Genomic DNA, 17,057 nt, shown 5'->3' with positions numbered 1-17,057 from the left:
CACAAACGTTGGGTTCCTCTTCCAGGAGGACCGACTGCCGCTTAGGAGAAAACACAAATGCAGTAGGTTGAAAATCAGGTGCTTTATCTTGGATTTGTACTGCATTCCAAAGCAAAGTGTTTAAAAACCAGTGGGAATCAAGAAATAAGGAAGAAGTACCAGACAGCATTAACTGTTTTAAAAGAAAGATTTCCGGCACCCCATTTAGACTCATTTCCAGCTTATCCATGAAGCTCTGCTAAACCTTACTAAGACTTAATTCCCATAAATGTGATTCTCCCCTCCGTGTTTAGCTAAGTAGCAGTGCTTCAAAAAAAATAAATATCAAGTCGTGGGTGTTGGATTATTCATTCATGTGGTAAAAGCCATTATATATGAATATATACAGATGTACCCACTTCAGAATTGATCTAAACATATGTAGATTTTAGACTCTGACACACAAACCATCCATTATGCAATGGCCCATGTACGTGTCTGGGCTGCTTTTATCCTCAGCTGTGTCAGGAGGATTCACAGTGAGAGATGGAAGAAGCTTATAGTTAAAAGACTACAGAAAGTTTAAGCAAGAGGCTTTCTTAAAGTGAAAGGAGAGAAAGGGAAAGAGAGAAATCAAAGAGCCAGGCAGTATCAGATTTAGCAGGACAAGATGACAAAATAAGAACGTTTCAAAGCCCAAAGGTATTTGATGTTGGAAATGGTGCGATCTGGCCCCATCAAACCAGCTGTTAAAAATTTACCTGAACTGCCCATTGAATCTCGCTTCTAGCAAACCCTGCTTCATTTCTGCCCTTCTTCTTGCTCCCCTTGCTCCCCAGAAATCACAGCACCGCCATAATGGAAGACATCATCCGGAGAGTTAAGACAACACTCCAGTAGTTACTAATGCACTCCGTTTTGTGCAGCTACCTCCATGCAAACAATTGTCTGATTTGCTGTTGCTTCACACTGTATAGGAAGCAGAAGTCATTGGGAGAACACAGTCTCAGCTACAACCAGCAAAGAAATTCCCAAAAGGCATGGGAAATCCCAGTGCAAATCAGAGCATACTGCAGCAAGCAGGGCTTTGCCATCCTCCAAAACGCTCACAGGCATTCCTACAGCTTACAGAGGGTAAGAAGTGGCAGTGAGCTCAGGAAAAATTCAAGTGTAACTAAAAACCACACAGTATTGGGGATAGAGGAGACTCATGTCAGAAACACAGACCATTAAATGTAATGCTTCACATTATGCTTCCCAAATATGCACTTAATTCTGATTCAACAAGGCACTTGTGCTAATAAAAATTAAAACCAGCAGGTTCTGTCGAGTGTGTAATGGATGTGTAGAAGAGCACTGTGTGCAGGTATTTCTAAAATTAACCAGGAATACAAAACCTGACTGCTTCCCAAACCCCCATAGAGCTGGGGGCATGCTGCCCACCACTGGATGGGCACTGCACCATACCAGCACAGCTCCTCAGTGCTCCTCCTCTACACTGGTGTAAAACGGGTGCAAGAAAGCAGAGCAGGGGCACAGGGAGAAGAGAGAGAAAAGATCAGCTCTGTGAACACTGGATACAGCAGATCCATTTAATGATTAAACAGACACGATTGTTTGCTTATAAAATGCAGCAGCACATAAATCTGCTAGGAGCTAATTGCCTATTATATAGCTCATGGTGCTGCTCGAGTTGGCTGCTGAATGATAAAGGGACATTTAGAAGGAGGAGGAAGCACTTTGTTCCCAGGCTCTGCGAGGGGAGCCAACATCCCCCAACAACAGCAGGGTCCAGAGCACACCTGAGTCCAAGGTATGGGACTGAGACACAGGGAGCACTGGGTGATGTGGGAAATGCATTGCATTATAAAAATAAACATCTAATGAAACAAAATGTGTACATTCTTCCTATGCCAACAGGTTAATCCGACCCAAATGGGAATGCATCCCATGAAGAAATTATCCCCGATAAATCACTGGGGCAGGAGCAGGCCACACCCCCAGATTTCAGGCTGCACCATCTGCCGTAGTCATTACGCTGTATGGATCTGCCAGTGTGGTGATAGTGGGACCAGAAGGGATCTCCACTGGTACCAGAGGCACAGCAGAATCGTACTGCTGGAACAGCTCCTCTGGAGCTGCAGCACAACATTGATCACGATCAGAGGTTTGACTCAGACATCCAGCACTTGCACGGTCACACAGCTGGTTGCTCAAAGAGAAGCAGGGCCACGAGCTAGCTTGGTGATCTGGCTGGGAAAAGCCAGCTGATGGAGTTGCACCATCACAGCGCTGCTATGGCAGAAGATCCCTAAGGCTGGTGGACTCTGCTGGAGCTGGCAGTTCACATGGCATCAGGAGGGCAGTGCAGAAGGAGCAGAACCCGGCAGGAAGTTACTCAAAAAAACTGAGCACCTGGCTTGCTCAGAGGCTGAGGATGACACCATGCACTGTCCTCAAAACAGCAGCAGGCATGGGACCTGAGAACAACTCCCATCCTTTAGGAAGGAGGAGGATGCAATGAAGCTGGTCCACAAAACCCATTTTCATTCACACACCAGAGCAGCAAGGAGCCAGATCTTACTCTTCATGGCACAAGTTCCTGCCTCTCAGTGTACTTTTATTCATTTCACAACTGCTCCACAGCCCTTCTCACCTTAATGCCAAATGTACTCTCCCCACCATTACCAGCTCTTAGCTTATAGCTCCATTAGGATGCACCAGGTGAGTACTCATTACACACTGAGATCAGAAGCCAAAGAACTGCTGGGGTGAAAACCACAGCTCCTGCCATCTTTCCAACATCATTTCATGAACTTGCACAACAAGAAGCAGAGCAACTGAGGCACGATTAAGTGGGATCATCTCTTCGTAAGTTGGCTATGCTAAATAACTTTAAAGGCCATTTTGGGACTGCTATGCTGAGCAGTCTAACAATGATTTAACAAAAACGTGTGTGTGCATATATATATTCCCCATTCTTTTATGGTTTCCAGGTGTTGGGACCAATTTACTTCACACAATTTCTAGGCCTTTTTTTTCCCCACCTCCTCCTCACAGAAACCTGCATCTGCCAACCATGTTGGCATCTACAGCAGCGAGGAAACAAATTTCCCTGTGAAGCAAATTCTTCCAGGATGAATTGAATGAAGGCACAGCTCATAATTGCACATTACTGAAAACATTTCTGATTAAAAAAAAAAAAGAAAAAAAAAAGAAAAGGAGATATTTTTATCCACATCCCCAGTTGAAAATTGCTAGGAAAGATGCTTTTGAAAAGCCGTCATCTCCAAGCATGTAATTATCAGATCCTTGAACAAAAACACACAGCCAAAGAAAAACAAAAAATACTTTCATTGAAATAAAAAACTGGGGTACAGCAATTGTTTGGAATGCAAGGAGAACTGCTGGGAATGGAAATTCACATAACACCCTGTCTGATTTTACATGTCCCTGAAGTTACCAGACTGATTTGAAAATCCAGAGATTAATAAATTTGGCAGCTGAGAACATCAAGCTCGGTTAGTAATTTCTCTTGTTATGAACAGAATAATAATATTAAAAAAAGTCAGAAGCAGAGTGGCAGTCAGGCTGTCACAGAACCAGAATCTCCTCACTCCCACATAAGCACACTTGTCTTGAAACAGCATTCTGCCACCTCGAACAGACAGCCATACAATGACCTGGGGGTCCTATCCTATCAAGGCTTAAGACCATGCACACCCTGATGGGATTACTCACATGCTGAAAATTATGCAGTAGCTGAACTGACAGCTGAAAAGAGCCTTTAATGTTCTTATGCCTGGTAGCACTCAATTGCCAATTGATGAACACTGCTAAGTATTTATTTTAGCTTTACTTTCTCTCCTTCAGTTTTCCAACAACCTCTCTTTCTGATTACTTCTTTCTCATTTTATGCATGAGAAGGTGCTGCAAACACATAAAAATATAGGCACCCTCCCTCCAAGTTGCCCAACACCTTTTTTTGACCTTCCAAGCAAAATTTCATATTATCTACACAAGGATAGAAATCACATCTCAAGCAACAGACATTGGCGTCCGCATGCCCGTACCAATTTTAACACTGATTTTCAAAATAGATCATAGAATCATTAAAGTTGGTCAGAACTGCTAGGATTACCAAGTCCAACCCCAGCCCACCCCTCCATGCCCATAACCACATCCCTCAGTGCCACATCTCCACAGTTCTTGCACACCTCCAAGGACAGTGACTCCATCATCCCCTTGGGCAGCCTGTGCCATTGCCCAACCACCCTCTCTGAGAAGAAAGTCCTCCTAATATCCAACCTCTTTTCCAGTGCAACTTAAGGCCATCACATCCTATCCTATCGGTGCTACCTGACAGAAGAGGCCAACCCAAAAATCAAATCCTGCATGCCTCACATACAAAAACACTTTGGCAGTTTGGCTATCCTTGGCCTACGTGGATTAACAAAGTAGAACAAACATTAAAAAGAGTAATGAACCTGGACAAAAAGCCAGAAGCCGGGTGTAACACAGCACATGAAGTCACTCTCCTACTATGGTCACTTGCAGCCTGAATGCACCTATTCCAACTGCAATGAGATTTGCTTCAGCCAGTTGGCAGAGAGGTACATGTAAACTCCAATAGTCAGTCTCCAATAGCTGGAGAGAAAGCCTGACAAGCATGTGCTCAGCTGACACCATGGACCAGTATCTCATAGTCAAAAAAACTTCAGAGTCCTGAATGCCAAATACCTGTCCATCAGCAGGTATTCTTCAGATCTCATAGAGGATGGGTAGGATATCACAGGACAGCAAAGGAGCAAGATGTAGAGTTCAACTTGGGAAAGCATAAAATAAAATGAAACAGAAACAATATCAGAGTGGGAGCAGGAGAATGACAAATTTATCACCTTATCTTCAGTTCCTAGAATGGTCCATCTATGTGCGAGGTGCTGAAAGAAAAGGAGGACTAACCACTATCCTGGATCTACCACAAATAAGCCAACAGTAAGCCCACTCAACTTCCTTCTATAACAGAGCATCATTTCTGGGTAGGCAGAAAATGCAAGCTCTTATATCTCAATTTTAGAAATGCTTCTGACACGGTTTCACATGCTATTTTTATAAGCATGTTTGGGAAGTAGGATACAGATGATTATAAAGTGTACACAAAGTTGATTGGAAAACCACACACTGAGAAAATTCATCACTTACTCACAATCAGAAGGGACGGATGTATTAAATGAAGTTCTGTGGGGCCAATCCCAGTTTGGAAAGGCTCCAGGTTTTCACAAAATGACCTGAATGACTGCAGAGAGATTGCTCTTATTAAAGTTTGCTGATGGGCACCAGTTATGAAGGATTGAAAGTAGGCTGGAAAACAGATTTTTGAATAGGTTGGATATTACAAAGAATTTCTTCTGAGAAAGAACAGTCGAGCACTGGCACAGGCTGCCCATGGAGTGGTGGAGTCACCAACCCTGGAGGTGTCCAAGAGCCATAAAGATGTGGCACTGAGGAACATGGTTCAGAGGGCAGCACTGGTGGTAGATGGGTGGTTGGACTTGATGATCTTAGAGATCTTTCTAATCTTAATGATTCTATAAATCAGATGCTATGAAACTGGAATGATCCAGAAAACAAACACACAGACGTGCATTCAAGTAAACAAAATTGGGCAGGAATAATCAAATTAACAAATTCAGGATGGAAAAAAACAGATCTAAGTGACAGTTTTGCAGATGGGCTCTTCAGATACTGTGGATCACAAATGAAACAATTCCACAAACACCCCAGTGGTATCTAGAAAGATGGGTATAGCATGGGAAGCCTGTAAATCCTTTCTTTTTACCCATCTTACAAAGAGCCTAACTTTGAATGCAGGGCCTAGACTTGGGTACTAGAGCTCAAGAAAGGCAGAGAACAGACCAAATGAACTCAGACTTCTCTAACTCTCCACCCATTTTGGCTTAAGGAAATTAAATTCACTACGATTCAGCTCGAGACCTCAGGAGCTGTCCTGGTACATGCACCTCAGCTTCTTTCCCTCTTCATCTTTCCTTTTGCTGCCACTGAGGCAAAGCTGACAAGTGACGTAAGCAGGTTGATGAGCAGGAGTTATATTAAATAGTGCTATTGTGATAAATTCTTTCATAAGAAAGATAAAATCTTTCTTCATAGAAGATTTATCTGTAAAGATTTCCTCCTGCCTTAGTCTAACTCCACGCTTCAGTTCTCTGTCCTTTCAGACGCTGTCTCTATTTCTCCCTGTGCCTCTTTGGAAGTTGTGATGATCTGGAGCCATTTCAAAGAAAACACAGCACAGAGCAGGAAAAATCAGCAGGCAGGAGGAAGCAAAGATCTATTAGATCTCTTTCCTTGGGCATTTTCACCCTGCAAACAAGGGATGCAGCTTGCAGCTCAGTAAGAAAGCACAGGAAATTTGCACTGCTCTTCTTCAATATCACTTATGCTAAAAGCACATCTTCTGAGGGCAAAACAAACAAAAAACACAGAAGGAAAAAGCACAGAAGGACATACTGATCTACTGTATTTCTTCTTTGCCACTTGTATATGGGAACCTCAGCTGGTCACTTGCAGCAGCAAGGAGATTTAGCTGGCTCCATTGCTCTGCCCACTCCTGCAGTGATCCTGCAGTAAGGACTAACTGAATGCAAAGTTTAGTAGAGCAAAATACAGAACTTCTCTCCAGACTTCAGAAAGGCCATAAGGCATTTCAGGGAAGCCCTACAGTTGCAAGAAGGATTCGGAAACACACTATAAAACATTGAGAAATCAGCTTAGTAGCCAAGAGAGCTCAATTAAGCCTCAGCAAAATCAAATTCAAAATCAAACCCAATGCACTGTATTCAGTCCCCCTCAAAGCTTTTTTCTGTGCACGAGGAAAAGGATGGATGGCAGACACAGAACAAGACAGCCATCATTCCCTCTCCACATCTTTGTCCTGTGTCATGCGCAGAGGATGGCTCCTTCTATGGGCAGAGGACATCAGAACCTACAGGCACCTGAAAACTCCGTAAGAAGTTTGGGGCTAAGACCAAAAATATTTCTCATTCCTTCACTCAATTTGCAGCAACACAGCGACCATGGAGACTTGCATTAACGTAGGACCAGACGCCTCCGGTGACATGGAAGCAGACAAATGATTCTCCTCCACAGCTGGGATTCTTCTGGCACAGCCAGTGCCAGCCACCCCTGAGCTGGGGCCCACTTTATGGCTCAGCCCCAAGAGCACTGGAACTCCTGCCAAGCTGGTTTTTGATCTTTCTGTGGAACAGCTGCATTCCTGTCCTGCTAAATCATGCGTTTGGGCTTCTTCTGCCTACTGGTATGCATCGCCATGGTTTGGACAGCTTTGAAACGAGCCCCAGCCCCCCGGCTACTCACCGCTGTGCTGCTACAGCAAGTGCGTATCACATCTAGTCACCATCCATAGGATTAAGCAACACAACCAGGATGAGCTGCTCTGAACCTGGTTTATTTCACCTCTCAGATTTAGGGAGGAAAAAACCCCACAATTTTCTAGAATTAGGTTCGTGTTTTAGGGCATTGAATATTTGTACACCAAGGAGAGCACAAAGTCAGGCAAAGTAAAATGGTTCCAACACTGTAAATTACCTCTGTACTTCCAACTCCAATGTCTTTGCTTTCAGAAGGGGAACACTTGCAGCAGAGCAGAACTAGCTCCATGCAGTACATTTAGCTGCAACAAGCAGAGCTACAGCATCCAACAAAGTACATCACACCCAGCTGGAAATAACAGAGCCTATCCATGCTGGAGAGCCTGGGGCCAGGACCCGGTGCTTGTGACCTCTGCAGAGGTGCCTTTCTACACTGATCTACCCACTCTTGAGCAGAGGTTAAATGGCTACATTAAATTCCACAGAAAAAAGCAAAGAGCCCACCCTAGGCTTCCAGAGGTCAGCATCTCATTGAAATGGCAAATTTCTAGCTTAAGCCAAATTATTTGTTAGAAAATGTAGCAGTGTATTACACTGGAGAAGGGGGAGGGGATATGGCAGCAATCCCACCATGTTCAGCAGTCCCTTACCTCCTATTTCCCTGCACCAGCCCGCTTTCAACCACTGCTAAATGCTCAGCCCATTCACATGCTCATCTTGAAAAAAAGAAGAGCTATCATTAGGCTTCACTGAAACAGAAGAGTTGTAAAGGCTCCGCAGTATTTGAAGCCTGGGTTTGCTGATCCTCCAGCCCAAGGCGGTCAAGGCAGGAAGCAGCCTGAAGGGTGCTCACAGTGGTCACAGGGAGAAAATCTTTCCAGAGAAGCAGAGACACATTTTCAAAATCAAAGCAATTAAGTCACAGTTTCGATGCAAAGGTTTGGATTTGTAAACCTCCCCTCTGCTTTGAAACTGTTAGTGGTATTTAAGGTAGTTAAAGGAAATCAGAATAAGTAAAAGCAAACTGCTGGAGAAGGGAAAAATGTATATATATATATATATATATGTATATATATATACACACACACGCACATACACATACATATATAGGCTCACTCACCGAAGTCTGATTGCAAATCCTTTTTCAGTCCACAAAGCATGTCTGCTATTAGCTATCAAACCATTCAACTAACTGCAGCAGGCACTCCTTGCTCTCACCCCGACTGCTCTGGGATCACTTTTCGCTGCCACCCACAGCCGAGCAGCCCTGCAGAACACACACTGCTCCTTGCTTCACCGTAGGGACAGAAAAAGAAATTGTCCTGGACCGCAAACAGTCCAGTTTGCAAGAACTCTAAAAATGTTGCAATCCTTCCGAAAGAAATGTCCTTACATGGCTCCCCAGTGCTGTATAGAAATAGGAAAATGAAGGCTATGGTCCTAAAATTCCGTGGTGGTTGGCTCGGATCGAGTGGCCATCAGGCATTGAAAAGCGAAAGTTAGGAGCGCAGTGATTAAAGGGAACAGCTGGTTGGAGGGGAGGCAACCGGCCAGCCCTGGCTCCAGCAGATGCAGTGAATGCAGAGCGCTTCATTCCCGGCGGCATTGCCCCTCGTGCTGTGCCGGTTGGGAGCAGGCAGCACCCCACGGAGAGCTGTCAGTCCACAGCACAAGCCCTTCTGGGGCTTCCATGGGGATCTCAGGCAGGGGGAGAATTTAAAAAACAAAAACAAAAAACGTGAGGAAAGGGGGACAAGAGAAAAGGCAGCAGCTGGTCCTGCGGAGGTACGCACAGAGCTGCGCGCACAGCCAGCTGCAGAAGTTGGCTGGCGGCTGAGCCTCCAAGTTGCAGCAGCAGAGGAGGCTGCGGCTGCAGCGCTGCCTGACACACTTCCCTCTCCCCCACCCCCTCTTGGCAAGTGCTTGCAGAGCCTCCAGCACCTTTCAAGGCAATGTCAAGCTGCTGTCAAAGCACTACGCTGCCTCCAGAACACATGCCGGGTGCTCGTAAGGGAGCATGAAGCTGCAGTCTTATGGCCTGCCTGCAGCGCTTTCTGAAAACTCAGCTTAACCCTTTCTTAGGAAGGGCAGAGCAACCGTCACCACACGTGCAAGCCCTCTGCTTGCGTCTGGGCAAGTGGCAGGGCTTTGGGGCAATGCTGGGACATGGGGACAGGGCAGATGCTCCTTGCTTTACCCTCAAGCAGTTGGTCCTGCACTAGGGGTGGGCATAGGGCACTGGACTGGAAATTGTTTCAGTAGACCAGCATCTGCTCCCTTTGCTGCACTGAAGATGCAGTGAGGTGACCTCCCTCGGACACTCGGCAGGACAGGCAGCAAAGCTGCAGCACAACAAAGGTCCCCAAAAGTCATGCTGGGAGATACAGTCTGCATTTACATTCACCAGCCTATATCTCACATCCAAAAGGCAGCTTATCCATAGGCACTGCATTCCCCTGGGAACTGACATCATGTACAGAGGCAAGGTTGTATGCACAGATGGCGCAGGAGGAGCACAGCAGCACAAAGGCTGCTTCTTTAGGAGAGTCAGATGAGTTTGAGTCTACTTCAGTGTTTGGTTGAATGTGGCCAAGAGCTTGGAAGTTTTGAAGGAAACTCATGGGCAAGGCTTTTTCCTTAGGAAAATGAAACCTGGATAGCTCAGAAGGGCCTGAACAGCTGGATGTGCTAGCAGGAAGTTCTGCAAAGTGGGGACCCCACACTCAGCATGGGAACTGGGTTTCAGCCTAATGCCAGAGGTTTTTGCGCGGATTGAAAGGCTCTAACATCTCCACTTTGGTTCAAACTCAGCTGTTCCACGTACAGATAACTTACACAAAAGCAATAAAATTACTAAGTCAGAAAAAAACACTTCCAAAGGAAATATTTGGTCCATAATTAGTTTTTAAGAAGTCGTTCAGTCTGACAATAGACTTAATTAGTAATTGAGCTGAAACTTGTAATTAGAAATCTTTTCACATGGCTATTAATGTTTTTCCTGCAAAGAAATCTCATCTTAAGGGGGGAAAAAAAAATATCTACATTTGCACCACAAATACAAGGAGAAGATGCTAATTTGAGAACAGCACATTGCTTTGGATGCACGAAGTGGACGTCTCCATAGGGTGTTTTAAGGCAAAGCTCAAAGCAATCACACTCATGCCACCATAGAGACCTTCCCAGAATATCTGCTGCACTGAGAATCAGAGAATCATTAAGGTTGGACATCAAGGCCAACCCATTCACCTAATACCAATATTGCCCACTAATCCATGTCCCAGTGGAAATGGCAGGAGAGGACAGGTCTGCTACACAGTTGTGGCTGCTTTGGGTTGTGGTGAGAACTGGGCAGAGCTGTCCCATTCCTCTTCTGCCATTAGAAAATGAAGAGGCATTTTGGAATTTCCAATCCAGACCTGTTTGTGCTATTTCCTGAGCTGGCACAGCCTGCCAGGAGCCCGGAGAGGAGCGGAGAAAGATGTTTACTCTGTGGTTGCTGGCCAAAACCCATAAACACAATGCTTGCTTTCTGTTTCAGGTGGCAGTATGTTAAAATCAGTTGAAGTGAAAAGCTCGAGTCTCTCAAGGGGAAGGAAAAGGGCACACCACGCACATCCAAAAAAAATAACAGGCAGCCAGAACAGACACATTGTGACATCAAAATATATAGGTGCCATAAAAGACCATGAGGCACCAACCTAAACCATCCGTTTTTTAACAGTCTGCACACTCCAGCTCTTGGCATTAACTTTATGCTTGCATGCCCTGAACTAAAAGCTCTCCAAAAACACTCTACCAAACAAGTCTCACCTAAGAATGAGTTACTGACCCAAACACTGTGCCCACTGGAAACAGGAGTAAATTTAGGGAATAGGGGGTGTTACAAAGCCTTTCAACACTGGGTAAAAAAAAAAAAAAAAAAAAAAAAAACAACAAAAAACGAACGAACACCATTCGGCTTTCTTGGCACATACTGCGCCCCAGGAGTAAAGAGGGCATACAGAATGCTTTCTCTGGTTTCTATTCAGTGTAAAAACTGAGCCAAGCAGAGAATGGGCTGAGGAAAGTTCATGTTGGAACAGCTTCCAAGCGGTCCCTATTGGAAACATCCCTGTGGGCTTGTGAGGGGAGCATGCAGCTAAAGGGGCAGTACCAGCCCATAAGACATCAGTCCAGAGAAAAGGGCAATCTTTCTTTTCTAGAACAGGCCGACCTTTGAGCAAAATTCATCTGGTGCAAGAAAGCTACCCTTCTATATACATCTGTACTAGCACCTGCTTTTTCTTGTACCTAACAAATATTCTGCTGCTTTTGAACTTGTTCTCTTTCCCCAGAGCAAACTGTCAAGTCCTCCCAGAACTTTGGTGGGAGTGGAGCTGGAAACTTCACACAGCCTAAATTGGTTGGGATGGCATTTACAGAATACACTTTTATGCAAAGACGACAGAGCACAGCAGAAGGAAGATCAAAAGCCGTTCAAAATGTTAGTGATTTAGTCCACTGCTTGATGGATATTTGTTCCTGTGACTTTAACCATTACTTATTTAATCGCCTCTAAAAGTATCTTCATCAGAAGTCACAGGACTGTGCAACACTACAAGATCCTGCAACGGACCATTTAGCACTGAACACGCTCTGAGCCTGGGAGAACACACAGAGCATCTTACATCACTCCACATTAGGAAGTCTCAGGAGACTCTCTGAAGACAGCTGAACGAACGTAATGAACAGTCAGGCAGATAAAAACGAGGAGGAAAAACACCCAACCACACGCACTTACAGTGCGCCGAGAAACGCCGAAGTTCCAACCACACATAAAGATCACATTAATAGCAACAGAAATTGCTTCGGGTTAGGGGAGGTTTGGAAGAGACTGACGCAGACGCTTGCTATTTCTTTTAAATTCAGATCTTAAATTGAGATTTGATGTTGCCATCCCCTTCTCCCCACCAACTTCTTCAGTTTACAAATGCACCTCTACACACTGCGGTCTACTTTGGGCTGCAGTTCTCTCTGCCAGCCCATCACCCCCTCAAGACTGGTTTCTGGCACAGTAGACCTATGACTTGCAATGGGGCTTTTCTTTGGCCTAAGCAGATGCTCTGTTTTTTGGAAGCTGACTTAAAACGTAACAGTTCTTTACTTATATATTTCTATAGGAAGATTAAAATGGACTTCTTAAAAAGATCTTTTTAAGAAGTCCGGAATTTAAATCATTTCATAATGGAACCAGAGGAAGAACTCTGATTATTCTTTCCTTTAAGTGTGAACTCCACAAGCCAGTCCTAAACATTAACTTATTATAGATAATGAACACTGCGGGATACATTTACCCATCCAGTAGGCAGTCAGAGCCATTGCTGCACACTTACACAGAGCACAGAGATGGAGAATGTTGCTGAGCATACTTCCAAGACCAAGACCCCCCACCCATCTCCTTCATCTCTAAGCACACTAAAACACTCACTGTACATTTTTCTGCTTAACCATTTTCAAAAGAGCCATCTGCATCTGTCACTGCCCGTCAGCAAGTGGGGAAGTGGTGGGGGAGAAGTCAGCAGTGAATGCCAGCAGCCTCCTGGAGCTCTGAGCAATGGCAAGAACCAAGCTCTGCAGTGACCCCTCCATGGAACACCAGCAATCTGGCACTCCCCAGTGATGGATTTTGCCTGTGCACCAGCTTCACTGATCTATCTGAAACGCATGTTAAAGCAGCATGCTCCCCTCCCAGGAGGGAAAGCCAAAAACTGCAGTGATTGGATGTTCCAGTTTTTAAAACCCAAAACTCTTGATCTCTTTCCAGTAACCAGTGTCCCCCAGGCAACCTTCCTCCCACTCCTAAGAGCAGGGGAACATTCCCTTCCCTATTCCATGTAGACATAAGCACAGGCACTTTCACCTGCCAAAACTACAAACAATGTGTTTTCTTGGGGGAAAACATCCCAGTCCTTAGTGAGTCCATCCCTAGAACATTGATTGTTTCTATCCAAATTGGTTTATTCTTTATTGCAAGACCAGAAACTAATCATAGCCTGCAATGGCTCAGCCCTTTCTTTTTGCAAGCATCTAAGTTGACTTAGCTAGAACATTTTTAGCTAAAAGGAGAAGCGAAAAGGTGCATCTTGAGTCAACAGGAGTCAAGAGCCATTGCCAGAGCCACGCCTGAAGCTGCGCTCTTGCATCACTTCAAAGCATTTTCCAGATTTTGTGGGTTTAACTTTAACAGTTAACCTGCCTCCTCCAGGCAATTCCTCCTGACTGCCTCCTTTAGCTAACACTTCAGTTGTGAGCCCCAGTTGTACAAACAGGCCCAAAACTCCAGTATAAGCAGCACAGACCAAAGCAGGCACTGTCTGAACTATGGGGAGCAACCACACTTACAGGTCCTTCACTTAAATCCCTACTTCATGTTACGCAAAGGCTAAGAGCAGTGGTCCTCAGGAGAGTATGGAGTACATCCTTCTCCATTAATGCTGTATATATGCTATGCAATTATTTTTTTTAATCACTGAACATAAGGGGAAATCCCATCATTTATCTCGAACTGTGGATTTTTGGATTTGGGTATTCAGAACAGGAATAATTCAGGGCTGTAGACTCCAGAGCTGCTAAGAGGAGCAGAGGAAGAGAAATAGGCTGAAGCAAGATCCCCTACTGGCCAGCCAGGCCTAATGATGCAAAAGAGCTAATTTGGGGACCTTATAAGCAGAGGTCACCCCAAAAAGCTGCATCTCAGCTGTGCAATGACACAAGAGAAATCATCCTGAGCACACACTGAAGCAGCCCAGCAGGGAACTGAGCAGGGATGGAGGAACCGTGCAGAAAAGCAGAGTCACACCACAGAGGGAAAACAATACTCAGCAGCTCCCAGCTTGTGGGCTAGTAGGGATCAGTGCTTTAGCATGAGAGCAAATTGTTTGCAGCTACAAATCCAGAGATCTTTGCAGCAGAAGACTGGAAAATTGCTCCTCTCGCTCCAAAAGCATCTGGCACTTGAACCCAAACAAAGTCTCCTTCCAGTAGCAGTCCCATGGGCTCTGGCACATCTCACCCCAAAGAGGAGAGCAATGCAGCACTACAGCTTACAGTGGCTGGAAGGAGAGGTCTGAACACTGAGTCAGTATCCAATATCACTCCTCTATGTGGAAAAAAAACCTCTGCATCATCCCTTAAAAGATTTCCCTTGGTATTTTCAGAGATACCGTTGCCAACACATAGGGATAAATAAGCAAGTGGGTCATAAGTTTTCACAGTTGTCCCACAGTTTCTTTTCAATGAGTAGCAGTGTAACAATGCATTAACAATAAATGAAATGCCATGTTAACACTAATTTGCATAGTACAGAGCCACAGCGCTTTGCTTCCTGTATTCTCCCTCCAAACTCCTGACCTGCATATGAATCGAGAGGAAATTTAATTGCTGGGGCATCCAGCAGAATCACTGAATTCCTGCTTAATGAGCCTTCATTTGTACTCTCTTGCATCAGACGCCTTCTCTCCAAGGTGCTGTGTTAACTAGCTGAGATATGAAATGTTTTGCAGGGCTATTTTCATATGCATTTTGACAGAAGAAGAAATAGCAGGAGGAGCTCCAACTGCAAAAGGACAATGTTGGTATCAGTCACACGATAAGGCTAGCGAGATCCCAAGAGTACTGAGCCATATTCCTTACCTGCAAAAAAACTGTAACAGCTTTTACATCCACTCGTACACCTTACAGCATCTACACAAAGCAACTCTTCTAGAAGACACACAGCGCAGCAAAGTGGGATGTGGCCAAGGTCTGCCTGGGAGACAGCCAACGTGCAGAGCAACGCCAACCGTTCTAGTGACTCAGAATAGCACAGCCCACACCGCCCCCAGAAGTCAGAGCCTCTGGGCAGTTTTGCATTCAGACAGCTCATTGAGCTTACCTCATTCTGAAGTCCTTGGCCGTGGTCAGAGGGTTAATTTCCTTGCTGGGCACCTCAGCCTACACAACTGAACAGTTTCCTGAATAAACAGCCTTGGTGCCTTCTGTGTGGTACGGCCACTGCCAGCAGCACAGGTAGGGCTGGCCACAGTCCCAGGACCAAAGCTTCAAGCCCACTAGATGATACCATGGGCATCAACCACGGGAAGCACTGAGGGGAGGAAAGACAATAAGCAAAGAGGGATGACCCCAAAGGCCTTGCAGTGATCAGTTTTCTGTCCCAAGGTGGGCCATAATGGAGTCATACACAGCAACAGGCAGCCTCCAAGCAATGGGGATCAGTAAAAAATAATAAAATATTTTGGCTTTGGAGTGCTCAGAGCTCCCTGAGGGACTGCATTTTGTTCTTACTGTAGGCTTGCAAGATGGGATCAGCCTTCCCCTCCCATCTGGGCCCCACAAGAACAGCACACTGGTAGGTAAAGGTTTATCCTTTTTCTTATGAGTTATGGGAACCTGTAAAAGTGCTGCTTACAGCTCATCACTGACGTGGGTGTAGGCAACAACAGTGGGTCTGTGCTGGTTGCAACAAGCAGAAGATCGACCACAAAGTCTGTCTGCCATTTGCATTATAAGGGGAAAGAGTGGGGAACAGGGTATAGCACAAATCAGGCCTAATATCCCAGGGTAGCTAATTATAAAGGATGTCAATTGACAGAAATAAAACCACATGGTCAATAATAGTATTTTTAAAAAGCTGGAAATTTTAGTCCATTATCTTTCCAGCTGAAAAGCTTTAATTGAAAATGGCTAATCTTCCAGTGGGTTCAGAAAGGGTTTACAAGCTAATTGCTCTCTTTTCTTCAGGATTAACACTGTGTTCTGTGAATAGGGGTGGAGGGCAGCAGATGTGCAGCCTTTACTCTCTTTAATCCAAATGCCCCCACTGCCACAGCTGCTCCCAGTGCTGTGCAGTGGCATAATGGAATTGCTTTCTCACACATAAAATGGCTGTTCTGAAATGAAATTACAGCCATCTATTAAGAAGGGAACAATAAATTTCCTCCACCACACATCCCCATCATGAAAGACACAGCATTAGCCTATAAAACCCACGATGGAAGTAAATCTTGCAGGAGAGAGCAGCTAACAGATGGATTTACCATTCTCCTTTCGTAACTGGTAGCCAGTGCCACTTGGACGTGGGCAGAAAAGACATTATCCCAAAATCAGTGCGTGCTTCCACAAACTTCAGGGTGGCCAGGACCTGGCTGCTGCTCTCTGGGCTGGGAGAAGATTTACAGGAGCTGCTCAAAGATCAACTTCCATTTAAGCTGAGAGAGCACAAATACTTTTGCTACAGGGCAGGGAAACCTGCACCCACCCTCCTTGGAAAATGAGGCATGCAATTCCTCCTTGAAAGATCCAGGAGGGATAACCAGACAAATGTTTTTCATATTCCCGTTATCAGATGGTGGGAAGGCCACACCATCCCTTGTAGCAGTGGGCCTGCCTGCCCCACCCAGACCCTGCCTTCAAAAAGCAACAGAGCTCCTGAGGCCACAAGCAGTGGGGAGAAGGATGAAGCATTTGGTGTTGAATTGGCAGGAAAGCAAAGCCAGTATTTGCAGCACAAAAGCTCAGCAGTGCTGATCTGAACAAGAGCAGTATTTCCCAGGAAAAGGCTAAACAAAGGATCGATCCCATCAAGGAGCAGTGCCCCACAAACAGGAGAGCATCACCTGGGCTTCCTCCAGG

At 45.2% G+C, this 17,057-nt stretch overlaps 1 protein-coding gene across 7 annotated transcripts in view; it reads right to left on the bottom strand.

The window, feature by feature from the left end:
• The window catches only part of GRIP2 (glutamate receptor interacting protein 2), a 68,551-nt gene extending 59,329 nt beyond the window's left edge, over positions 1 to 9,222 (bottom strand). For all 7 annotated transcript variants that reach the window (XR_006180676.1, XM_042880271.1, XM_042880270.1 and 4 more), the window contains exon 1: positions 8,509 to 9,222. Coding sequence is in view for 6 of the 7 variants with exons in the window: in XM_042880271.1 (XP_042736205.1) it covers positions 8,509 to 8,548 (40 nt within the window). In the remaining variant the exon portion in view is untranslated. The remainder of the gene's footprint in view (positions 1 to 8,508) is intronic.
• Positions 9,223 to 17,057: the final 7,835 nt, after the last annotated feature.

The sequence above is a fragment of the Lagopus leucura genome, unplaced genomic scaffold (assembly GCF_019238085.1).
Source record: "Lagopus leucura isolate 7727_CA_CO unplaced genomic scaffold, USGS_WTPT01 Super-Scaffold_100026, whole genome shotgun sequence".
NCBI lineage: Eukaryota > Metazoa > Chordata > Aves > Galliformes > Phasianidae > Lagopus > Lagopus leucura.
Note: the sequence above shows the minus strand (reverse complement) of the source record. Positions and strands in the feature narration are given on the sequence as shown.